Source organism: Polistes dominula, unplaced genomic scaffold (genome assembly GCF_049000335.1).
Source record: "Polistes dominula isolate Pdom_NZ unplaced genomic scaffold, Pdom_raw_medaka contig_12, whole genome shotgun sequence".
Lineage (NCBI taxonomy): Eukaryota > Metazoa > Arthropoda > Insecta > Hymenoptera > Vespidae > Polistes > Polistes dominula.
In genome coordinates, this window is record NW_028301116.1 from 3,965,436 (window position 1) to 3,993,018 (window position 27,583).

The following is a 27,583-nucleotide window of genomic DNA, read 5'->3' on the forward strand; positions in this document are numbered from 1 at the left end:
GATTTGAAATCCAACGCATGCCCTCCTCGTTTATCGTACCAAGAGTTGTTCACTCAGTCAGTGGCATTAGAACTATCGCACTAGATAGATACTATTTAACAAAGGGTTATGATAGAAAACTTTAGCTTCTATTTGATGCCCAAGTGATTGTAAAGAAGGCACACCAAAATTCGACTTAATTCAAGATGATATTAAAATTTTAATAGATAATAATCTTTCGTGTGCGCTGTCAAATTTTCAGGTGAGTCCAATAATCTTCCAATTAAATTTTTACGAACCGGAAAGAGTGGTGCCATCGCATGTACCACGCAGTTAGAAGATGAAAGGGTTGGTGGTGGAACTGGTGAAGGTGGTGGTGATGGTAGTAGAGGGAAGGAGAGGGATGACAACCTGATGCTTCCGACCCTTTAAATGGTTTTTCTTATTGTCATAAGAATTTCACCGGTTGTCTTTTTAAATTCGTGTCAAATCAAATCAAATTTTAGAGTCTATACATAAACAAACAAACAAAATAAGTCAATGTTTATCCGATTAATTTCTTTTTCAATTTTACACGTTACGTGTGCTTAACGCGCAATACGGAATTTTTCATGATTCTTTAATTGGCTTCCTTTTTCATCGTGTTAATTTACAGTAAATTTGTATAGTTGGAAAGGTTGTTATGGGAATTATCGTAGAACAACAAACCATTGAAATTGCTGCCCCGTAAACTTCGTTTACTCTTTACAAAGAAAACAGCTGTCACGCCTATGCGATACGCGTCAATTCACTCTGATTGACAAATTTTCGAATCAATTTCATTCGCATCGAATTGTGTAAACAGAATTTCTGTCTTTTTTATTAATACTAATTTTTATAAAATGATAAACAAATTTTGATCTTTCCAAATAAATATATAAATTATTGTATTGCATAAAAATTTTTTACATTCTGTTAATTTTCTTTAAAGTTTACTTTTTCAAATAATAATAAACCAAGAGATTGTAATCGCAATTTCAATTTAAATTCAAATATCTTATTTATTCAGACACGCAAATTTTTTATTTTTTAATTTTGAACATTAATTTTGTTCTTTATATTTTATTTGTATTAAAAAAATACATATGTTAAATATATTTATTTAATTTTATGTATATTCTTATGTAAAATGATAACGACCTGTTGCGATTTTCCCCTTCCCTTTATCTCTCTCTCTCTCCCTTTCTCTCTCCTTAATAAACATATTTTACATATTTCAAATATTAATAATATATTAATAAAATTTTTATTTATATTATATTTCTTGGTGTAAAAAATATGTTGATAAATTCCCTTTTCAAAATGTTTATATAATAATATTAATAAAAATTTTTATACCTCTCTAGACAACAACGGGCGATTAAATCTTAAGAATTAAATAAATTGACTTGATAATATTCGAAAGAATATTTATGGGTTGTAAACCTTTCTGGCATCGAGGATTAGAGCTGTTATTGCTCTATATCCTCCACCATGGTATACTTGCTGATGGTGATGTCGGTGAGTACTCTAATTTACGACTACTTTATTATCTAATTCTTATGATAAATTATTAATTAATTTATATTGGGACACTGTGATTACTTTTACAATTTCATTTATTTTTAATCTTAACTTTCAAGCACGTAGGAAAATTTATTTCAATTAGGAGTTTATCTTAACTATGAATGTATGTTGCGGATAATTAAAAAGTCATTTATATTATCGCATATAAAGTGCAAATAAATCTTATAGGATTTTATTTTCATAAGTTACATTCATCGTTTTATATAATGAGAAACCATTTTTTAGATAAAAAGTAATATGCAATAAATATTAAAATTGTATAGTTGAAAAAAGATACAAATTTATTTGATTTGTTTGAAAATGAATATTGTAAAATATTATTTATTTTATAAATAAAGAAACAATTTATACATTTGGATGCATTTCGCGTTTTTTGTTTTTTATTTTTTCTTAAATATAAATAAGTTATGAATTTTGGAAAGCTCATTGATCCGCACGAAATATATGAAACATTATATTTCGTTTCTTAGGTCACATATATGATAAGTTGTATTATTGATCGACGAATTTAATAAAACGTGAGACTAACTACTTTTACGTGGGCGTTCGGTTTTCCCTCTTTTTTTCTTTTTACTTTTCATAGGAAACAAGCTCATTTCACAAAAAAAAAAACCCTTTTCCTCTTCTTTTCCTAACGTTTCATTAAATTTTCATCTTCCAACCCACGTGTATTTTCAACGAATTTTTATAAAAATTTACATCATGATTAGGTTCATTTCACCGAATAGAGAGAATAACTAACAAAAGAGTTTTAAAAGAAAAAACCACACATTTGTTTTCTTTTTTATTCTTTTCTTACGGTCGTTTTCATATCGGACAGTTTGAAAGAACTGTCATAAAAACTTAAAACCACCTCATAAACGTAACTACCATCCACTCAATAAGATGAAGTTTTCTTTTACCATTATTACCTCTCCTGCAACTCATGTTCATCCACCTTGACCTTTTTATTCTGACTTTTCAAACTTTCCATCGCACGTAAACATATATATATATATATATCTTTCTGTCATATATTTATATGCATATTTATCACGCACTCATTATTTTTTGTTATTTACTTTATCGTTTAATGATACGAATAACCAATAATAATTAATATACAATTAATTCTATCTATATGTTCAAATTATTTCCCATATAGACAAAACATTAATTTTTATTTACAAAAAAAAAACATTAATTTCAAAGAATTAATTATATTTTTCAAATGACTCTCTATTGTTGCATGCAATTAATCAGATATGTGATGCAATAAACTTCCAAGGTTTTGATTATGAAGCATGCTTACATTTTATTGTAATATAAAAATTAAATTATGATATATATGTCATAAGAAACCTTATAAAAATTTATTGGAAAATTGATGAAACCATAAAAAATAATGTTCGTATTGAAAAGAAAAGATTTTTTTTTTTTTTTAAACCGAATCAAATAATCATATTTTTTTAATTCATTAAATGTATTTAATAAATTTTGAAATGATTCTCAACAATTTACAATAACTTATATGTTCGACTAACGAAATAAATGAATAAATAAATGAATGAATAAACGAACGAATGAATGATTGAATGAATGAACAAACGATCAGTCGAAAGAAACTTCAACCGTGATCGATATCGATATCGATATCGGAAAATAGTGAATAATAGCCCAGGGCCTAGAGCTTTTGTTTAAATGCAACAATACGTGCTACCCATGCTACTTAATAATGCATGCCATAAACGTTAACAATGTTTTTGTTTGACGTACAAGTTATAAGTAGTAGCAGATTGATATCGTAGTAGTTGAAGCTTGAAAATTCGTAAAATCTTTTGAATGGCAATGTTAAAATAGATGATGCAAATATCGAAGAGGAAAACAGAGTTCGAGTTCGATTTTCGCCCACGCAATTTTAGTAAAACGGTTATTGAGCCGTACATCCACAGCACAGCCCAACAACTAACACAGCCAACGCCTTCAATTTCCACTGTCTTTTTAGTTCGAGGCCATTTCCCACTCCCATTAATTCTTTTTCTCTTTCTTTCTTTTTTTCTTTGTTTTCCATATTTTCCTATCTGCATTCCCTCCTATTTATATTTTCATTTTACTCGAAATATTAAAATTACATTAAAAATTCTTTCTATTATATGGTTTTTCTTTTTAATTTTCTACCTACATTTTCATAAATATCATTACTCTTTGATATTCTTATCATTACGTTTGATATTAAAACAATAAACAGCTTAGCGATAATGTACGTGGGAAAAGATTTAAATTGTGTTTACTAAAGTTTCTAATTTTTTGTATTTTTTAAATTCTTTTTACTTTGGAATATTTTTGTTATTTTTCGAGTTTCCTTTTTGACAAAATACGGTTCACTTGAGAAATCTGTTAACAGCCACTTGTTGCCTGTTATTTAATAACCGAATTGAGATACGACAAATGGCTGATGTTTCATTCATAAGATTTGACTTTAGAACTATTTTGTTCTAACTTTTATGACGAGATAAACAAAATATCTTTTTTTAATCATTATTATTATTATTTCTATTCATTATTTTTATTCGTAGGATGTAGATTTAATATTAATCTTTGCGATTCCCAAACTGAAGTATGTTACGACGGTGAGTTTTTCAATAATTTTGTATTTGATAATATAATTGTTATTTTTCTTAGATTATTATCTTTTATCTTAAATTATTTTATAGATTTAGCATTTGGAAAGTGTATACCTTTGTATTCTAATTTCGATGAAGAAGATCTCTATCAGTAAGTTTTTTCAATAAATTTTAAAATTGATATTATGAAAAAAGAAATTTGATCGAAATAAAAATGAAATCTCTTACGTTTTTAATTTACATTGTAAATTAGGTATAATTTAGACAGTGAAAAATTGAACATATTACAATTACAATTGCAAAGATTAGAAACTGAAGGATACAAATGGTCTCATCCATATACCCAATGCATATTACGAACTTCTTTATATAATCTTCGACATCGGTATGATATTATCATTTATTTCATAATTTATTACTCAATTTCATTTTAATCTTTTAGATGAAATAAGATTAAATGTCTGTTAATATTTATTATTGTTATTATTAGATTGGATAAAGATCTTCAAAATTGTCAATATTTCATAGAAAACAGTAGATACCGTTTGAAAGATGAAGATATCATTGATGAAAAGGATAAAGTAAGTAATTGATCAATTATATAATAGTACAAGATTATTAAAACCATTTTTACAGTTTACCGTGTTATAAAAAATAATATTTCAGTTCATTTATTTATAATAATATATATTAATTAATGTTTATTACAGGAAACAGTACCCTTCGCAATAGTAAAATTTACGCCAAACGATGGTAATTCTTACGGAGAATTTGCTAATGAAATTTATTATCCACCTGGTACTCGTGATGAGTCAACAAGATTATTAATGGATGATAAAGAATTTCCTGATCTACCATACAGTACGAAAAATGATCCTGAATTGAAACCGATGCATCAATTATATAAATTAACGTATTCCTCGGATCCTTACAACAAATATTCTACAATTAACGACGATTATATTTATAAAAAAAAGTTACGTAAAAAATCTTTGAGTTTGGACGAAATCAAAGGACAACTTTATCAATCGGAACCCTATTCCGTGAACTCTAAAACACGCTACGATAAAGAAGATTTGAATTTATTTAAGGATGCATTGGACGATGATAATCTAATTAGGAAACTTAACTCTAATAGACATTTTCAAGATACTACAATAAAGTCTACAAACAATTTGGATTTTTTGAACAACGATAGATTTAAATTCGATGAATCGTACAATGACAATTTTGAAACTGTTCCTGAAGAGGATTATGAAAAAACTTTTTCGAGAAAATATAAGCACCCGACAACGTCTTCCATTGAATTTTTAAATGAGGAACCATTGTGGAGGGATAATACCAAACGACATGTTAACATTTATCCAAATTTCGATTACCAAAATAAAAATCTTGCCGATATGGAAATGGATTTGCAAAGAAACGATGATTTTGATTTGCCTAGAGAAGATGCATTGTTCACTGAAGGAGGAATGGTCCAATCTTTGAACCCATCGACTGGTCCTTCGGATGTTGATGGTAAATTAAAAAAAGAAATCTATACGAATAGAAATTGTCATTGAAATTCATTTTCCTAGATACACCATTTAGAATTTATCTTGACGATTTGGATGCAATTTTACTCAGACGCGAATTGTCAGGTTTTAAACGACGAGAAAGATTGGATGTTAAAAAACCAGGCCCACTGTTTTCAACGAATAATCATATATTTAAAATGCAAACTCCTATAACTCAAAAAGATTCTATTATTCAAACTACCACAGAGCAAGAAGATAATAATGTAAGTTTACGATCTATAAACATGTTTAACGTAATATAAGATTACTATCCTGTTTTTAGAGCGATGTTCCAATTTCATTACCGGTAAAAAAGGAATTAAAAAGTAGCGGTAAATCTTACGAAAGGTCTTATAAAAATGTTGACACTGATCATGTTTACATTGAATTTCAACAAGAATTTCACACTTGGTCTGAGGGCGAGCGTGTTGTTAACGAGGTACTTAAAAATCGCATATTATTAATATTAATTTAATCTATAATTTAAATAAATTATGTACAAAACTTTAATTGTTTACAGGTTGGTAGATTATTGAATTTAAATCCTGGAACTTTGAAAGACATTAGAGTTGGACGTGCAGAAGTAACATTCAAAGTTACAAAAAATAACATGAACTTTAACTCTACTGACGTTGTAAATAACATCGGTAAGCATTTGTTATAAATAAATATACGTATATGTATAAAAAAAGACAGGTAATAAGTTTATTTAATTTACTAATTTACTTTTATTTCTTATTTCTTTTTTTTTATAGATCATATACGAAACAATTTACGAGATACTCTAGGAGTAGATGTGATTCGTGCAGGCATTGGAGATAAGGTTTCATATTTTTCTTACATTATAAACCAAACAAATTTTGTTCAAATTTTTGTAAATAATTTCATTTAATTTAAGGCAAAATTACCTGCAACTTTGGAAGTACCAAACGATGTAGAAATAAGTTCGACGTTATTTGGAGCTATAGTAGCTGCTGGAATAGCAGCTGCAATAACAGCAGCAGTAGTAACATTGGTAATAGTACGACGTCATGCAAAATCACGAGAAAAACTCGCAGGATTGGCAACACCTGATCCTGAGGCTTCTAAAGATTATCAAGATCTTTGTAGAGTAAGAATGCAGGCTAAACAAACACCAGAAAAACAAGAACCATGGCGCCCCTCATCATCTCGTGAAAATGAAACGAATAATTTTATATGTGATCGTTCCAGCACATCTTCTTGGACTTTCGACGAACCTGCTTTTTCGAACATGGATATATCAACAGGAAATATGGTTCTAGTAAATATACAAATAATTTTTTAAAATATATTACATATACAATATGTCCCAAAAGTTGTTTCACTAAGAAATGAAAAACAAAATAAATATTATATGAATAGTTTGAAAAAATAATGATTTAATTATTGATATTCGTAATTGCAGAGTTATATGGAAGATCATCTGAAAAATAAAGATCGTTTAGATCAGGAATGGGCTGCATTGTGCTCTTATGGAACATCCGCGACCGATGTTACAGAAAATGATACTAATTCGAAATATAATCGTCCCAATGCTTCACTTCCATACGATCATTCTAGAATTGTATTAAACGAACTCACAAACGCTAATAACTCTAACTACATAAATGCATCAACGATTGTAAGTATATTTGAATCGCATGAAAATAAATATTTTTTAATGTTTATAGACCGTCTTTTCTCATTATATTCTTACGAACATATTTGATTAAACGTGCACGACATTCGTGTCTTTTCTTTGTTCTTATCGGATGCCGCACATGAATACAAAGAAACCGGTAAGTCACACGATTAGCATGGAAAATCTTGTTAGAAAATTCGCTAACAATAAGTTATGCTGAATGAGCAATAAAATAAACGATATCATTAATATAGTTTGAATACAAAATTTTATAGATATTGAGTAGCATGAATATTAAAATACTAAATTGTTTACACTCATTCATAAAACGATAGTTCGTTTGCTATTAATACATAGGCTTTTTGCAAATACACACACATATCAAATATGCACAGTCACGATAGAGCTACAAGTGCCAACAAAAATATAAGGTAAGTAGAAATTATTTAGAAAAAGAAAAAATTATCAAAAATTATATACAAAATATATTTTAGAAATTAGAAAAGTACACTTTTATTTGTACGATTAGTATTTTGTAAAATTAATAATAGTTTATAAACAGCAGTAAACAATCTATTAAAATTTATTCCTTATTATATGCACTGTAAAAAATGCTTTCGTGTGACTTGCTTAAAATGAAAGAATATTAATGTTAAGAATATAATAAAGTTAAAAAAATATCTGTCTACCATTAACCGATTTCTACTTTTTAGACGGATCATGATCCACGAAATCCAGCTTACATTGCAACGCAAGGACCCTTACCAGAAACAGCAGCAGATCTTTGGCAATTAGTATGGGAACAGGGTAGCGTTGTCATTGTAGCATTAACACGACTTACCGAAGATGGTCGGGCTATGTGTCATCGTTATTGGCCAGATCAAACTGAAGGATCCGAACGATATCATATTTATGAAGTACATTTGGTTTCGGAACATCCATGGTGTGACGATTATTTGGTCAGATCGTTTTATTTGAAAAATTTGCTAACTGGTGAAACACGTACTGTCACACAATTCCATTTCCTTTCTTGGCCAGAGAATAGTGTACCTCACTCAACCAAGGCATTACTGGAATTTCGCAGGTATGTTCTTCAAAAATCTTTTTTCTATCACTGTGAGAAAAACATATTAAATTAATTAAATTATTCATTAAATTATAATTTGAATTATAGGAAAGTTAATAAATCCTATAGAGGTCGATCCTGCCCCATTGTTGTTCATTGCAGGTAAGTGTACTATAGTAATAGTTGTGAGTATAGTATAATAGTAAGATTGTTAATAATTTTAAAAATATATTACAAAAATATACGTCAGTATAATCGTATAATTAATTTGTTAGCGATGGTGCTGGTCGTACTGGTACCTACTGTTTGATTGACATGGTCCTAAATCGCATAGCGAAGGGAACTAAGGAAATAGATATTGCTGCAACATTAGAACATATTAGAGATCAAAGGCCGAATATGGTTGCTACTAAACAACAATTTGAATTTGTATTAATGGCTGTCGCGGAAGAAGTACACGCAATCCTAAAGGCTTTATCCATTCCTTCAAACGAAAACGTACCAACTAAGGAAAATGTTTCTTCATCACCTACGAAAACTAATCAGTGGCTGTAACCTATTAACAACAACCTTCGTGGAAAAATCCGGACTGGCGATCATAGGGAAAGTACTACGTAATTAAGTCCAATGTACCTTGAAGAATGGCCAAATATTTAATAGTAAATGTATAATCATATTGATATATTCTATTGAAATAACTGCTAGTTTCTTCTATAAGTTTCTATCACTTTGCCTTTTGATCAATAATATTTTTAACATTGTATACACTATTTACGATGATTCTCTAATTGGTTTTAGAATTGGGCTATATATAAATATACATATATATGAAAAAAAAAACAAAAAAAAAGAACAAAAAAAATGAAAAAAATCAACTAAGCAATTTAAAAACAAATGGATTACACAATAACGAACCATTAGAGTGTTAAATAACTCTCAAAGCAATGCTTCTTACGATTAAATATTATCGAGCGTTCCAGTATATTAATCTAATTGCATTAATGCAATAAACTGATATACTTTACACACACAAAATCTATTTCGTCCTATAAAGTAACAAATACTAACAAACAAACTATATAGTAAATATTTCTACCTCAATATGCGCTTCTGATTCTTCTTTTTCGTTACTTTTTTCTTTTTTATTTACAAAGGATATTTATTTTTGAAACAAATAAATAATTACGTGTTATATAATATATATATATTAAATATATACAGAGTGTCCTATAACTGGTGACATAAGCGAGCAGATGGTAATTCTACATGAAAAACTAATTTGAAAATGTAAAATCAAATTTGTTCAAACAAGACTTTGTTTTTGAGAAAAAATTGTATTCTACATTTTCACCCTTTGCTTACTTATACCATTTTTCCACTGTTAGAAGACACCCTATATATATTTAGATACATCAGTCAGAGAGATACGGCCTATAGAGAAAAGAAAATCCTTACGAATAGCAGGCATACGTTTCACCCATAGAAACGCATATAGAACAAAGACATTATAATATGTTATTAAATGGTATTTAAGAGATGCTTATGTATCAAGTATTTTTGTGCCCTGATATAAAAATATTTATAAATGATCGCGCGTCGTATATCACATAGGATGAATATCAAGATTAGAACAAAAATTTGGATTTTTTCTTATTTAATTCTAATCTATCGAGATTGTCTCAATCAAAATGAAAATATCAAATTTCATTATTAATATTTTAAGATGTTATTTTATATTTTTTTGTTATAATTAACTTGTATTTTTCTATGTTTTCTATCGACTGATATTAAGAAATCTAATATCGTAATATTTCAAACGAAAACTAAATCTAAATCTCATATCTGATAATACATATTTTATGGCAACTATAAAAAGGTGCTAAAAGCTTGTATACATCGTATATTAAAAGTTATGCGAAATATTCTAAGAAAATATTTAAGAAAAATTTCAAACTTTCGTTGCTAATTAATACAATTATTTGGTAAAATGCTATTTTTTGTTGTAATTACTTGTATTCACGCACACACACACACGTACACATACATGTATTAATTTATAAAAAAAAATGATTGGATCGTACAATTGTGTACATCCTATTTGTTGTTGAGTAACATTATCATTAAAAGATATGATAATAAACTCTGTTGATGTGGTAGAAATGGCATAGATTGTATAATGTATATGTTAATATTACCAACATTATAACACTCTAAAAACAAAGCATCATCTATACTTGTCTAAAGAAAAAAAGAAAAATATTTTTATTATGCCAATGAGATTGAAACCTTTCGCTGCAATTTTTCTATCAAATATTTTATCTTATTGAAAATCGAAAAGAACTAGTAACTTTAGTTGCATTAAATATCATTTTATTACAAATTTGATATAAAAAGAGTAAATATTAAAAGAATAAAATTTGTTAACATAATTTTATTTTGTTTTGTATTTATATAAATATTCGAAATTTTTTTATTTTTATTCAATATATTTTTGTCATTTTTTTTTTTTTAAATAATTATTTAATATATACAATTTTAAATTATGAATTATATGCAAAACTCGCAATGATGTTGATATTGTATCAATATATAAACATATAAATGTTTAATATTCGTGAATATATTAAAACCAAGAATACGTCCAATTGAAATATGTAAAATATATCTTTTTATTATTAATTATCAGTTTTGATCTCATTGTTAGTAATTATTCAAATTTAAATGACGTTCATATTTTTATAAAATCTTAATCATATTTTTCTTGTCGTTTTATTTGCTAAATTATTTTGTAAATACTCAATAAAGTAGCAGAACATATTTTTCATCATTATACATATCAATAATTAATAATCGAATAATTAATTATATTTTTAACTATACAATCACACACATATATACACATACATATTATATATATCCAGAAAATTTTGGAACTTATTTTAATTTGACAAAAGAATAAATATTCTGAAATATGATACATTCTATATAAAAGGGAGAAAACATTTTCAAATAATTAAGTACACACACAAATAAAATGCTCCCTTTTTTGATTGTGCTTTATGCACTTCATTTTTATGCGATCAAATTTTTGGCTCGAAATACAGACACGAAGATAATATTCCAATATAACTGTATTTTATTCAAAAGAACAAATAAATATTTGAAAAAAACCACATAACTTATTTACAATTTCTAATAAATATTTATGTAATAATAGCATCTTCATATATTAACTCTATCTACAAAATTTATGTATATATTATTTAATTTTTAAATTCTTTTAATTATTTTTGATAAATACTATCTGAGGCAGTTTCAGGCAAGAAAGGATCCCAAAAACCTGTAAAAATAATACTTAATACGTAATAATATTTTGATGCATTTTACATCAGTATATTTGTAAAGATTGAAAATATTCATATAGATTATATTTTTACCTGGTGGCGTTGCATTTCTGGCATAATATACATTTTTGTGACGCGAACATTGATTTTTCCGCCTTTGTATTTGCGTATCGGTAATACCTGCTTCACTTTTATAATACTGTAATAAAATTATGTGTTTCAACAAAATACTGAAATTGGATAATTTTATATTTACGTGTAATTTTACGTGACACAAAATCTATTTAATTTTATATTAATTTTTATATTACCTCTTCACATTCCGAACAACTCCATTTTTTATTTTTCATTTCGATATCTTTGTTAGCTGATTTACTCTTATTGTTACATTTAACAGAATTTATTCCAGTATTTCCAAGTCTACAAATGAATAAATACTTAAAGTATTATACAAAGTAAATGAATAATATTTCACAAACTTATTTGAGAGAAAGGAAGTAGATTTAATAATATAGTTTGCGTTATACCTAAGTGAATTTTTATTTATCACTTTATTTACATGCGTAGTCTTTTTTTCGGGAGTTTTTTCTTCAAAATATGTTTCATTTTCAAGTCTACACTGAAATTCATTTAATTCATTAGATTCCTTCTGTTTTATACATGCAATTCTCTCAGAATTATTCTTATCTACAAGTTTTTTTTCCGATTCAATATCTTTGGAAAATATCTGACATTTTTTCTTTGCATTATCGTTAACCATTTCAGGAGATAAAATGCTATTATCATTAATAGCAATATTTCGTTTTTTGGTTGGGCATACATTATTTTGCATTTGCTTAGAATTATTAGTGGACGAAGCAGAGGCTGTTATTGTATTAGTCATTTTAGATTTTCGTTTGAGCTTCAATTGATTCTTATTTTGTAATTGTACTTTTTGGTAATCCGGGCTATTTGCTATTACATCCTCAAATATTGTCTCATTTTGATCATTAGCATCGTCCAAACATATACCATTAATTTTTTCATCCATCGTAGTTTGATTTTCTTTTATGGTATCTTCTAAGGAAGGTTCATGATTATATAAAGATTTTTTAAATCTTGTTACTGGTATGTTTTCATTAATAAACGGTACAGTAGCATTATTAACATTCTGTTTAGTATTATAAAATGAAAGTTTCGATTGTTTTAAATTTTTATTTGGTGTTGAACAAGATTTATAAAGTTTAGATTTGTTATTGCCAATCTTATTATTTATTTGATCACCATTACTATGAATTAAATAAGTACTCAATGGATTAGCAATATTGTCTAACGCTTGTAATGGTATTTTACTCTTCTTAGTTTGCTTTTTTTAGGACTAACTTCATTATCATTCGATTGTGGTTGACGAGCTTTCTCAAATAATTTTTTTGTTCTTCTTATTAACTTTATTATTAATTACAGGTGTGCTCTGAATGATGAAAGGCGAAAGATTATCAAGCGATGTATCATCTAAATTTTCTTCAGGTGTCGCAATACAAAAGGTATTTTTACTAGTATTTTGATTGTTACAATCTGATTTATTACTAGTCTCCATTTTATCTAAAATACTTTTATCATTACTATTCTTAGAAATTTCATTTTCTAAATTATTAGATCTTTCATCCTTTCGCATAAATATTGGGCTTTCAGGTAAAATGGCATTCGTTATTTTAGGTTGAAATTGACAAATAGTATCATTGACATCCATCATCAAGTCAAATAAGGAAGATTCTGAGATGTTATCGATAAAGCTTTGACTTTCTTTTCTATCTTCGATTTCTTTATTTATGGATAATTGATTTTCTTGATCTGCGGAATTATTTAAAAATTCATTATCCTCAGCAAACGGGTTTATAGGTTTGAAACTGAAATAAATACCATAAAACATCATTATGTATTTTTAATTTGTGTGTATGTATGTGTGAAAATTAAAATAATTACGTATAATATAAATAAAGAAAATGCATATACTTACACATTTTTTTCCTTCCACGTTTCTTGAATTTCATTATGTACAGAACTATCAACTTCGCATTTCTTAACTAAATCCAGATATTTATTCCACAATTCTACAAAAACAATAATGCAATGTGAGATATTTTCATATATTTTAATAACGAAATATTAATAAGCAAAATATACATGATCATTTACACATATACACAATACACATATTTAATAAATATGTAATTATATGATAACTATAATTAAAAATATTAAAAATCAATGATTAACCTTAGTCTAAATATATCATGAATTACAATATCAAATAACAGATATTATTGTACGAATATAAATATAATAATTACATTATCAATTAATATATAATAAAAATATGAAATACTTGTTAACATAGATTTATGAAAAAGTTAAATAACATTTAAAATACATTTAATTAATATATTAAATTAAAGAGTCCTTATATAAATAAGAAAAAATTGATACAAATAAATCTTTTAAATTATAGTAAAATATATATACTTATATATTTACTTACTTCGATACTGCTCATATGCTTTTTGTAAGATTAGTGCAAAGGACTTGGTGTCAGTTTCAGCTTTTTCATTTTCTACGGAATAAGTAAGCCGTAGAACGTTTGACATCGTGGTTAACAGTTATTTTTTTTCGAGGTTAGGTATTATTAGGCAGTTCGAGATGCCTCTTTTTATTATCTTTATCCACGTAAGATAATCGTTAATTGTACCGTTATAATTTTATTGCATACATCTGTGTATCGTGCTGAACATATAAATGAACAAACTCATTAAAGGAAACAAAAGATATTTTATTATCTGGGTTTCCTCAAAATCCTTTTTTGATACGTCGGGAACGCCTCAGTTATCTCGACCACAGAACGATCCGCCATCTTTCTTCTTCAATAAATAGGACATTGCCGGCATTGGACGACCTAACCTCAGTTTTCTTTAGCTGACACACTATTGTAGGTTGTCTCTTCAATCTGAAACGTTTATAAATAATATTATTAATTATTGTACGCATTTTATTTCATATTCCCAGATTCGAGTTCAATTATTCAAAAATAATAATACATATGGAATAAATTATAGTGAAAGTTTAAATATATGTATTTATATATGTAGTGATTATTCATTTGTATATGATTGGATTTGTCCAAGATTATATTTCTTCATATTTTACAAATATATTTGTATATAATAAATATAATTTATTTATATAGTGTTACTATATATTGTATTAGAAAAATATTACTTATATTTTATTAGCTAATAAAAAAAGTGTATCATTTGCATGCTTTTATTATACACATTATAAATATTTTGTATCTTTTTATGTACAATAGATTTTTTAATGTAAAATTGAAATTAAATAATTTTATTCATATATTTAAAGAATGCTTATGCAATCAGTTCTCAGAGTGCATCCAATCATTTCCAAATATTGCTTGTTTCAATAGTTGTTTACTAAAGATATAAGTAATTTCTAAAAGAAGACAAAGTAAACTTATTCAGTTAAATAATATTACTTTTTTTTATAATAAGAAAATGATAATACCGATAGCTACTTACTTAGTATATATTATAGTACTGTAGTACTGTTATAGTATTATCAATTTTAATAACATTGAATACGTATGAAATTATGTACGAATCCAATATTTATCAATAAAAATATTATAGAATGATTTGATACCGTTGCGATTCTATTTCTATTTAATTAATTAAAATAGCAATTTCGCGTACACCTTTCTTTCCAATTTTATACAAAACATATTCTTGTTTTTTCAGAAATGTGCAACACTTTTTATATGTACAAGCAATTACGAGCTAAAAGCCGTTTGAGAGGAAGTTGAAGGTTGGAAGAGGTTATGTTTCAGGTTGGCTGATGTTTTACCTGGGGGTCGAGTAATAGAAGGGGAAGGATTACAAGTTTCCAAACCATAACATGACATAAGTGCAGAGAGTGCACTGCGAACGCCAACTGTTGCCAGTTGTGACCATCTACCGGAACTCACTGCATCATCACCTGCGTAAACAGCATGTGCATCAAAACTTCCTACTGAGATCATCTTTGTATCTGTAAAAAAGAACAATTATATTATTAATATTATAGATCAATGAATATAAATAATATAAATAACTGACCTATAGGAGGTGGATTTAATATAGGAATGTGAGATTCCAGTTGGCCACTTGGTCTTGTATTCCCGGCAAGTCGTAGTTCGGCATGCAGATCTCCTAACAGTTGCACTACTTTTGGATCAGTCTATAGAATAATTAGATAAGTATTTGATAAAGAATTTTAATTCTGAACAAAATTATATTAATTTATATTTGCATTTACCTCATTATCTGATCGCAATGACATAAGATCATCAACACGTATCGGCTTCCCTTGATTTAAGGCATTTGTGAGAACGCTCAATTTTCGTGCAAGAGTATCTTCTGTATTTCCTTCAATAGTATGCGAAGTAGCATCTCCCTTTAGATTAATTGATGATTTTATTGGTGGAGGACTATTATAGTAGTACGATGATGATGGAGAAACCATAAAAGGGCCACTTTGATTAAATAATCCATCTCCCCCATAATGAGATTCTGTACTGAGACGATTTGTATGAGAATTATAGCCTGCTTCCATTTTCAACCGTTTAGAAGATCTGAAATAAATCAGAATTTTATAATTAATTTAAAAATTACTAATGTGCAGAATTTTATGAAGATAGTTTTTATGTTATTCAATACTTTTAATATAATAGGTTAATATACTAGCATATACAATTTTTTTAAAACTTTAACATAACAAGCATTATCTTGTTGTAAAATATTAATTTTATTTAATAGCCAATTAATACTAAGACATTTTCTAAACATTCATCAACTATATCATCTCTAAGTGAATATATTAGCTAAAACGAAGTTGCATATATAAGAAAGATAATATATAATAATATAATATTTTTAACTTAAAATAAACAATCAAATAAATCTATTTGTAAATTCTGTAATGAATAAAATATTGTATAGAATAGAAACATAAATGAAATGGTATTACATGCATACAGATAATAGTAATCATGCAAAGATGAAGAGTATCTGAAAATGTACATAATGAACAAAAGCTTATATAAAATATATATATATATATTACGTATATGTATTATATATATTTAAATGAAACATACAATATAAAACGATAAGAACACTTGTTTATTACTCTTATATGAAAATAAGTTTTTTTATTTTAAATAAATATTTTTACTAACTTCATTATATTTTATATAAACGAATAATAAATGATTTTAATCAATTACCTTCGAAATATAAATGAAACATATATATGTAACAGTGAAAAATTGTTAATAGAATTCAATTGAAATTGTTAACATTGTAATTGTTAACTCATTAGTTGTGGATAAATGTGTATAATGATAGGAGACCTAAACAAATTAGATTATTATCAAAGTAATTAAATTATAAACAGTTTACACATTTTAGTAAGATAAGTGAAAGCATATATATTGTTACAGGATATGTATGTATATTCAGAAATAAATGATGAATTTGGATACCCTGGGTAGAAATATATATATATATATAAAGATATATTAACGAATTTGGAGCATTTATTACCTATGTAAACTTTTATAAGTATTACAAAATCTGTCCCTCTATAATTCAGCCATAATTACTTTTACTTCCTGAAACATAATTCGTTTTCGTTAGAATTCATTGCCAATTTTTGGTATTGTATATTTTGCTTATATATTTCACATATATATTTTTTTATTTTTATTATTTTAAAAAAATGATATCTCATTATATTTTAAAGTATACGTTAACATCTGCTAATTCCACAAATAAATATATAAATTCTCCTAATACTTTTATTTCGATACAATATACCAATGATTTATTTATTCATTCTTTCAGAACAAAACGTATCATTTTAATTATCATATCAATTATATATATTATATCTCAATTGATATGATTAACTAATAAATTTCTAACAAATAAGCATAGCGGGTGTTCTTTCAATGATTTATCATTCCAATAGATTTGTATTGACATCAATTGTTAATTATAAATATAAGTAATTTTAAATAATCAAATTTCAATATTAAATATAATAATTAAATTAGTATAATTTGATCATATATTATGAAGTTAAATAAGAAGAAGACATATATCCTACCAAAAGATAAAAACAATTATTTTGTTTAAATAACTTTATTGTTTTATAGTGTAATATTAATCTTTATCAATTATTCTTTATCAAGTCAATAGATAAAAAAATAATTGATCAGGTATCATTTATTAAAGTTGTTGACAAATTATAACATGTACATGATTTTGAAGATATTATTTTTAATTTACAAAAAAATACCTGATTTGATTTTCCTTTTTATAAAAATGACTTATAGTAAGTTCAAGTGAGGTTGTCAATTCAATGTTGTATCTACACGATACTCAATATTATTTACACCTAATAAATATAAGAATTTATTATAATAATAAATACTTAAATTTATATTTCACTCTAGAAAAGAAAAATCTGACTTATATATAAATGCGTAAGATAATGTAAATATTATGGCAAAACAATACAGATTATTCAATTGATGTTTTAATAATTTATTAACAAACTATAATCCTTAATTTGAATTATAGAACAATGAATATGATTTTTTTCTTTAACTATTTACATTATCGGGGATCATTTTCATTTTTGGAACACCCCCAATGCTTAAATATAAGAATTAATATAAATTTAACCTTTCTTCAAAAATATTAAGCACGAATAATATTTATTTTAAACAAGCCAATTTAGAAATATGCTTGTCTAAGAAATTTGTGTACTTTTTGTTGTTGAACATTATCGTTAACTTCTCTCAGAAGAAACATATTATTTTATTATTATTAATTTTGGATACTCATTATATAAATATTTTATTATTTATATATATAATTGTGACTTTGGAAATAAGAGAAGTATAAGGAAACACATACAGTCAAAACTTACTAGATATCTTCAAGGAATACGTTTCTCTTCTTTTACTTTTATTTTCTTATAATAATAATAATAATAATAATATTAATAATAATATTAATAATATTAATAATAATATAACACAATAATAATAATAATAATAATGATAATAATAATAGTAGTAATAATAATAATATTAATAATAATAGTAATAATAATAATAATAATAGAAATAATAATAATAATAATAATAATAATAATAATAATAATAATAATAATAATAATAATAATAATAATAATAATATTAATAATAATGCATTTTTACATGACATGTACAACATTCAAAAAGATAGGAGATCCTTGGAAAATTATTTTAAAATTGTACCATGTATTTGAATCTGAAACTATACAGAATATTAAAACATTAGTATTTTTTTTTTTTAAATCAGATAAACGCTACGACGTAGACATTGTGGAATTGGTAGAGATAGTAACATATACTTCATTTTTTCACTTATGTTATTAAAAAATGTCTATTTCCCAAGGTCCCAGTGTGTTCCTTCAAATCATCAATGCTAATTCCTTCAAGATCATGATTTTGATAAAACAAAATTTTACAAAAATAAAAAAAAATGAAGAAACGTATAAGAAAAGTAAAGATAATGAAAGATAAATTATCCTTAATATTATCATTAAATTATTCAATTTTTATCTATTAACATATTGCGTAAAAACACCTTTGGGTATCTAATAAAAGTATATTACACAATTTAATTATTATCTTACATTGCAGTGACATACATTTGAAACTAGCAAAAGGGATTCTAAGTTTCATTATAAGAATGGTGTACAATACTATAATAAAACACATGCAGCAGAGAAAATAAAAATATTAACTAATGTTATTTTTTTTCTTCTTTCTTTTTTTTTCCTAACCATTCATATATTGAAACTTATATTTTAATAATTTGCTTTATACATAGTACAAAGTAACGAACTGTGATACAGTTTTTTGTTTCTTATTTTCATTAAGAATGGCCGATCAAAATCTACAGAGGATGTAAATGAATAAATTGACATAACATAAATAAAATAGTTTATCAAAAATGTTAAGAGATTAACAATTTCCATTATACGTTCATACGTTTACCTACACACTATGCACTCTCTCTTTTTGTCTGTCTCTCTTTGCTCTTGACCTTGAAATAAATTGTTCTGCATTCCTTTCATTTGCTTTAAACTAAAGGGACTTTACATATATTTTTTTTCAGTCCACCAGCACAAACGTATACATATGTGTACATATATACGTGTGTGCGTGCATATATATCTGTATATATATTTTTCTTCCTATTTCGTACTTATTTCTTATTTAAATTTTAATTGATCCTTGGTGAAAAACAATAGTATGATATACATATACATATATATATATATATCACTTTAATATATCTTTCATATAATGTAATATTTGATCATCGTCGACTACTAAATTTTAACTCGATCATTTATATGATTTGAACTTGAATAATGTTATATTTACAAAACGTATTACTGAGACATATTTCAATTCTTAGCATATATACGCAAATTATTACGAATAGATATAATTAATATATAATATAATAATAATTAATATATAATATATATTATTATTATTATTATTATTATTATTATTATTACGTATATATATTTAATGAAATAACAGCAGGGTGCGTAAATAATTATTTGAGCACTCTGCGTATAGTTTTTAGAATATTCATTTATGCATATGCATGCCCATACATGTATTAATTTATATATATGTACATATTTTTATTATATTTATTTGGTAATGAAAACAAATTAATTGTAAACGATATTTTCTTACTGTTTTTTCTTTTTTTAAATAAGAAACCTTTAGCGTGACCATTTGTAGTAATTGAAAAAATGGTAGTTTTGATCACAGTAAATTGGGGGAAGGTACAGATTTTACATGTACATATAAAGATAGTAGCGATATAATAAATGAACTAGGTATTTTCATTGATTTGGCGAGCACAAAAATCTTAGGATGTTTATACGTGTGTATGTGTAGCAGTACCAACGCCATATTCCAAATGACTATATATATATTATTAAATCAGTAATTTAATGCATAGTGACAGATATAAAAGTAGGTTGTATAAAAATGTACAACGTTTAATGAAAACGTTCATTGCAGTCCCCTGTGTATTCTAAATTACACAGATCTTAAATCATCTAAAAGTAATCTGGAAAATGAAGAATGCTGGCATCAAATCTCTGCAGTTCTGACCATTATTTTTCTTTTCTTTTCTCTTTTTATTTATTTATTCATTTATTTATGTATTCATTCATTTATTCATTTATTTATTCATTTATTTATTTACCGTTTTCTTTTTCTCTCATTCCTTTATTCCTATCTAAAGGCGTCGACTTCTTTGGTCATTCGCCGAGTTCTGACCTTTAAATAGAAAGTAACGCCATGTATATGTTCACATATTTATTTTATATCGAATCTTCGATAATATTTTTTTTTTTCATTTATTGTATAGTGGAATTTTTATTTAAATCGACTTTATAAAAAAAAAAAAACAACAACAAGAACTAAAAGGAATTTAATTTATTTACTAATTTAAACTGAGCATGCAAACGAGCGAAGCAAAAAAAATGAGGTGGTGCACTACTACACATTTATATATATGAATATATATATACATAAATACATATATACATATATATATATTCTTTAGAAGTCATTCTAGTAACATAATAATTAGCTAAAAAAGAATAATAAATGCCAAGCATAACTGCGGTACACAGCTAGCTATATGTGTATGTAAGCAATTAGTTTCTGATAAGTTCTGGAACATTAATTGTCTCTCGAGAACTACTCACCCTCCAACTTCTGATATATCTTCAATGGCTCTATGAGGACCTCCTCCTCTATTTGGAAGATTTGAAAGAGGCATTCTTCCCGCAGAAGTGCCCTCATTTTGTTCCCTTAAATGACGTCTTCGTTTTTTGCTCCACAATTCATGACAATCCTGCCAAGTTGGCAACGAAGGTACAGGCATCCTAATTATTATACATATGAATATATGTATCATAATTAATTTACTAAAAAATACTATTAGATACACTGTTGATTGAATGTATATGTAAAAGTTAAAAACGTACCGCTCAGGTTCCACATTTCTCAACCAATTACTTTTCAATGCGTCAGCTGCTGTTATACGTTTCTCAGGATCTAATTCTAACATTTTATCCAAAAGATCCAATGCTGGTAATGGCATAAGTGAAAACTCCTCTCTTAAACGTCGTCTATGTGACTTTCTTGGTCTAAGCGTATGCCATAAGGGTAAGTTTATAACGGATGGCCAAACGGCTGGAGTAGGTGTACCACAAATTCTTGAAATCATTTCTAATTGTAGTACTTCTACGTTTGCCTGTTTAACAAGTTCAAACAAATTATTTTCACATTGATATGTTTACCGAAGCATGTGCGATTATTTTGAAATTACCTTTACCTGGAATAAAGGTTTTTTATAAAATAATTCTCCCAAAATACATCCGCAGCTCCAAACGTCAATAGCAGGCCCGTACCGTTCTTCACCCAATAACAGTTCAGGTGGTCTATACCATAAGGTAATAACTTTATTCGTATATGGTCTTTGACGATCTTCAGCATTGTAAAGCCTCGCCAATCCAAAATCTGCTAATTTTACTTCCCCTCTGAAAGATATAAAGATAATTAAATAACATCTGGTTAAAGATGTTGATTTTAATATACTGACTACGTTTAAAAATACCTACTTATTATTCATCAATATATTAGAACATTTAATATCTCTATGTAAGAAATTTTTACTATGACAGTAATTTAGTCCATCTAATAATTGTTTCATTATACTGGCGTTGTTCATTTCGTTAAATTCAACCATGCCAGATTCTAACAGTCCCATTAAATCGTGATCCATATATTCAAAGACAAGATAAAAGGATCCTTTATCCTGTAATATAAATATACATAAATACTATACAACATTTTTTAAAATACATCAAATTATTATTAATCAATTTCTACTTTTATATCAGTAGTTTATATCAATTTCTTAATATAATTTCTAATTCTATACCTTTCTGAAATCCAAAGCATCTTGCTTATCAGTCACGATTTCTCGAAGATTAACAATATTCTTGTGATTTAACTGTCTTAATATTTTAATCTCGCGAACCGCCGTTATAGGAAAACCTTCCTTCTCATTTTCCAAACGAACTTTTTTTAAGGCAACAAGTATACCTGCTCTCTTATCTTGAGCTTTATATACTTGACCATAAGTGCCTTCCCCAATTTGTGTAATAAAATCAAATACGTCAACGCAACGTTCGCCCCAATCTTTACCACCAGAGGCTGACATAGGAAGGTGACAATTTCGTGAACTTCTCCTTTTTAATATTTTTGGCCTCTTCAATTTTGGCTTTGGAGTGACACGCTCAACTACATGTTGCGGTGGCGTCGCACTTGGATCTTCTTCTCCACTCAAATCTTCAGATCCAGGAACGACTTGAAATATAAATATAATTTATTATACTATTATTATATTCATTATTTAATAAATTTTATTTAACATATATGAAATAAAGACAAATAATACTAACCTGGTGGCATAGGCAAATCTTTAATGCTCTTTTTCTGCGGCGGTTTGGGAGTCGAAGATGGGAATTTCATTTGTGCCTTACTTGGTGGACTTGGCGAATGACTAGGAGGTGAATCTATACTCTCCAAATCGTTCTGATTAATACCAGGTGGTAATGGTAATTTTGATAAACTCTTAGTCTTAAATGCTACAATAGGTGGCTTTGGCGGATCCACTGATTTCAAAGGAACTAGGTTATTTGGTGAATTAAATTTGGACATAACTGTATTTGGTGCTGGAACTGGAATAGGAATAGGTGGCGGAGGAACAGATAAATTTGCAATAACTGTTGGCATTATTGGTACAGGAATAGGCACTGGTACAGGTACATGTGACAAGCCTGATGTATTTCTAGTTTCAGGTTGAGGCAGTGGCGGAGGCTGTGCACTCATGTTAGCTGGAATGCTCGGACTATTTGCAACAGTAGCATGACAATTGTTGGGTACGGATATTGTTGGTGATGTACGCACGACGGTATGAGATGGTGCACTTGTCCTTGGTATAACATTAGATGGTGCACTATGTGTCGAATGCATTGGTAAAGGTGGAGTTCTTCCTGCTGTATTAATATCTTCTGTGACCGGAACTGGAATGTTAACAACATCAAGATTTTTACTAGTTTCGTTTGATGATTTCAATGGTTCTTTATGACTTAAAAGTTTGCTTTTGTTATCAAAGTTAGCCTTATTTTCGGTCGCTCCGGTACTTGAATCTTTCTCGTCCGTGCCTTCTATTATTTGAACCTCGTCTTGATTGATAGCTTTCTCCTTCGCCGCTTGTAACTTTTTATATGCCAATTCTCTCATATTTCTATCCTTAACGAGTTCAGCGAACAAACTAGTTTCATTTATTTTAGCTTGCATTCGAAGATTTCTTGCAGTAATACTTGTAGGGCTTCTAACTCTTGACCTATGTGGAGACGGAGAAGGAATCCTCGAGGGACGTGGGCTTTTTGATTTATGCTTCCTCGATGATTTGTGTGATTTACTAGGTGAACGTGATTTTTTAGGACTTCGACTTCTTCTTCGCGAACGTGATCTTGAACGTGATTGCATTTTTCTAGTCCATCGCCCAGGACTACGAGATCGAGATCGTGAAAGTGGCATAGGCAACCTTAATAAATAAGAAGTGATAAATTCATTATTATATTTATAATTATAAATATAGAAAGTAATTATTATTACCTGCTGCTGGTAGGACTTCTAATTGATCTTGATTTTCTTTTATCCCTCCTATCTTTTTCATGATGTCTATACCTTCGATCAGATCCTATTTCTTTTCTTCTACGTTTACTCGAAGGAGGAGATGTAGAAGGATCACCTCTTCTTCTGTGACTTACAGGACTGGGACTAAATTCTCTTCGTCTCAATGTTGATGGACTAGGACTGTGTCTGGTTCTATGTAAAATTGGACTAAAATCTCTTCTCCGTGGTGGACTATGATCTCTACGCCTTGCTGGACTAGGACTATGAGGTCGCCTACGAGCTGAACTGGTTGTTGCATTGGGACTAGCGGGACTATGTCTTGTATGTATATTGGGACTATGTTTCTGTCTCTCTGGACTGTGTTTTCTTGTAGATGTGCTTGTTTTGTTACCTATTGGCGTTGTTGCCCTAGGTGGTAATAATGGAGTATGCGGTGACTCTGTTTGTCGAATAGGTGAATGAGGAGGTGGTGTAACGTTCCTAGGTTGCCTTATCAACTCAAGTTCTACGTCGCTAAGACATCTTTGTTCTTGAGGAGTAGCAGGAGAAATAGGAGAAGTACTATCTTTCAAAGGTAAAGGAGGGGATTCTGACCAATTTTCAACTGGCTTTTCATGATCTGGACTGATTATAACTTCTTCAGTTATATGTGGACTAAGGCTACGAGAACATCGTTTAGATTTTCTCTTCTTCTTTTTACCTATACTAGAAGATGGACTTAAACTTCTTTTCTTCTTTTTCTCCCGTTTATGTTTCTTCTCTTTCCTTCTAGGATAACGTCTAGATTCTTCCTCATATTCTGGCGTTCCACTGTGCATACTTGTTGCAGGTTGTTGCTCGTTTGACGAGTAATGTCTATTAGAATGTCTGTGCTGTACTGGAGGAGAAGGTGAAAGACTAATTGGTGATGCCCCAAGAGTTCTTTGAGGACTATTTCTGTAATACGTCCTTTGCAGAACAGTTTCAGGTACATCTCCGTCTGTATAACTATTACCTCTGCTATCCTCTGATTGAATTTCTCCTGCTTCTGGTTCAGATAGATCTTCGCTACTTACATCGGAATATTCAACCAATGGTTTGACGATAGAAGAGGCTACAGTTGGTACGCTTTCTAAAGATTTGTCGCGTGACCTTTTCTTCTTTTTTTTACCAGAACTTTTACTCTTCCCATGCCGTCTGTGTCTGCTTTTATCAGAGCTCTCAAAGCTATGACGGTTTACATCACTGCCTGCACTACTTCTCCTCCGTGATCTAAATCTCCCATTACGTTCACCTCTTTCGATGTCGCGACTGCTAGGCATGTCACCTTCTAAAATCAAAAATATCCTTACTTCAGAAGCAACTTAATAATATTGTTAATTTTCTCTATACAGATGAAACTTACTTATCAATTAATTATAATTATTACAAATATATTATATATTAATAAGCTTAAAATAAAATATTATTATTTATATAAACTATATATCTAATAATGAAAACAGATAAAGGTAGAAGATAGATATTTAAAGATATTTCATAAAAATCATACAGAATTTGGTTACCGTAACATTAAACATACTTTCTCCAATTTTTTCTTTCATACAAAATTAATGTTTGATAAATATGTTTTGTTTGATGAACATAAATATATCATTGATATTGTTTAATTCTAATTTTGAATATGTGTATTTAATTTTGTATAAGTTTAAAATTATTGAATGAAACAAATGCTTACTCTTGAACAGCAATTAAATCCAAAAATATAAATTATACTTAATTATTATTTATTAAATATAAATGATTATAAAAAATAGATATTTTTATTCCATTGAAGATCGAAGAGAAAAGTTATCTTTAAATTTAACCACATACTTTCTTCCCCCTTTTTTCTTTTTTTATTTTATTTCTAAGTCGATAGTCACGTATAAAGAAGCACTTACACGTTATATACACGCGAATGTATGAGAGTTATAAACACACAGGTGCGCGCGCGCGCAGTGCACTTCAACATCATGATATTGCGGAAGAAGATATCCATAGATCGAATCCATCGACTTATTAATGACGTTTTAACATTATACAAGAGTCATCAAATTAGTTGTAAAATATATTGTAACTCATTACACTAGTATATCCACTTTTCAACAGTTACATCAAGAACACGGAATTTTTCAATAGACGAAGAACAGCCGCCATTGCGAAGAACTCAGTAGCACAAGGGAGTTGCCCGATTTTCACGATCAGGAAAGAAAATACTTAAGACATAATTTTTAACAATGAATAATACACAGATAACACACATCGATTGATAATATGTACTTACGTATGATATAAATCTTGTGATATCGTGCTGTAAGTTGAGATCCTTTTCATCGGACTGATCCAACGTAGCGATGAATATAACGGTTACATTCGTTGATTCAGTTAAAGTTTTTACACATATTACGTAGGCCCACAGATTCAATCTTATAAGGATATATCTATCGCAACAGTTTAAGGTTTAGACAATCATATTTTTATGATTTTAATATCCGATGCATCATATCTCATGTATTTCAGTTTGGATTGTATTTGGTTTAATCATAAAGATAGCTCGAATAAGCAAAAGCCATTACCCATTAGCATGTCCTTGCCTGATGTAACAATGGTAAAGTGCTGCCACATTATTCAATTGCGGCAGAAGCACGAAACTTATGTAGATCTCCGATTGGCTGAAATCAAATTGCATCATAATAAACTATTACAAATTTAGAACGTGAATCTATGCTAAAATATCTTTTTTTCGTAATTTTTCGCATAAATAAATCTCTTAAATGTGCTAATTTGTTCAACGATATATATCTATACATTTGGAAAAAACTCGAATTTTAAATATATAACAATAATATTTTAATATTTCTAGAGAAAT

The 27,583-nt window shown here is 27.8% G+C and overlaps 3 protein-coding genes across 11 annotated transcripts; 1 reads left to right on the forward strand and 2 right to left on the reverse strand.

Annotated features, from left to right (window-relative positions):
- Positions 1–9: 9 nt before the first annotated feature.
- On the forward strand, positions 10–11,629 carry IA-2 (tyrosine phosphatase IA-2). Its single transcript, XM_015321715.2, has 16 exons — positions 10–241; positions 1,365–1,518; positions 4,140–4,193; positions 4,278–4,338; positions 4,441–4,572; positions 4,678–4,768; positions 4,898–5,705; positions 5,765–5,967; positions 6,027–6,182; positions 6,264–6,390; positions 6,499–6,566; positions 6,642–7,025; positions 7,170–7,385; positions 8,099–8,469; positions 8,560–8,613; positions 8,727–11,629. The coding sequence occupies exons 2-16, from the start codon at positions 1,431–1,433 to the stop codon at positions 9,004–9,006; spliced, it is 3,093 nt and encodes a 1,030-aa protein (XP_015177201.1). The 5' UTR covers positions 10–241; positions 1,365–1,430; the 3' UTR covers positions 9,007–11,629.
- On the reverse strand, positions 9,560–14,455 carry LOC107066751 (uncharacterized). The gene is given in 8 exon segments (XM_015321688.2): positions 9,560–11,791; positions 11,889–11,994; positions 12,107–12,215; positions 12,323–13,148; positions 13,151–13,206; positions 13,208–13,681; positions 13,792–13,885; positions 14,314–14,455. Coding segments are annotated over 8 exon segments (1,827 nt in total). The 5' UTR covers positions 14,420–14,455; the 3' UTR covers positions 9,560–11,735.
- Positions 14,456–14,510: 55 nt separating this feature from the next.
- Cdk12 (Cyclin-dependent kinase 12) lies at positions 14,511–27,327 on the reverse strand. 9 transcript variants are annotated; one of them, XM_089176898.1, is made up of 12 exons: positions 26,999–27,325; positions 24,673–26,002; positions 23,451–24,601; positions 22,928–23,355; positions 22,605–22,801; positions 22,313–22,523; positions 21,969–22,237; positions 21,687–21,866; positions 16,140–16,455; positions 15,941–16,061; positions 15,690–15,872; positions 14,511–14,775 (listed from the first exon to the last, which is right to left on the reverse strand). In XM_089176898.1, the coding sequence occupies exons 2-12, from the start codon at positions 25,992–25,994 to the stop codon at positions 14,771–14,773; spliced, it is 4,383 nt and encodes a 1,460-aa protein (XP_089033024.1). In that variant the 5' UTR covers positions 25,995–26,002; positions 26,999–27,325; the 3' UTR covers positions 14,511–14,770. The 9 variants fall into 9 exon arrangements, 6 of the variants coding, with proteins under 6 accessions (XP_089033024.1, XP_015177106.1, XP_015177122.1 ...); XM_015321620.2 differs by lacking the exon at positions 14,511–14,775 and adding an exon at positions 26,616–26,930 and having other exon boundaries at positions 15,079–15,872; positions 26,999–27,326; XM_015321636.2 differs by lacking the exon at positions 14,511–14,775 and having other exon boundaries at positions 15,079–15,872; positions 26,999–27,326.
- Positions 27,328–27,583: the final 256 nt, after the last annotated feature.

Bases quoted from the DNA above. Each gene is read 5' to 3' on its own strand.
- IA-2 (XM_015321715.2), top strand. From the start codon at position 1,431: ATGGGTTGTAAACCTTTCTGGCATCGAGGATTAGAGCTGTTATTGCTC. The intron at 4,194-4,277 runs GTGAGTTTTTCA...ATTATTTTATAG, and splicing joins AACTGAAGTATGTTACGACG to ATTTAGCATTTGGAAAGTGT. The intron at 6,567-6,641 runs GTTTCATATTTT...ATTTAATTTAAG, and splicing joins GTGCAGGCATTGGAGATAAG to GCAAAATTACCTGCAACTTT.
- Cdk12 (XM_015321636.2), bottom strand. From the start codon at position 25,994: ATGCCTAGCAGTCGCGACATCGAAAGAGGTGAACGTAATGGGAGATTT. The intron at 22,238-22,312 runs GTAATTTCAAAA...CTTGTTAAACAG, and splicing joins AACCTTTATTCCAGGTAAAG to GCAAACGTAGAAGTACTACA. The intron at 16,062-16,139 runs GTAAATGCAAAT...ATTATTCTATAG, and splicing joins CATTGCGATCAGATAATGAG to ACTGATCCAAAAGTAGTGCA.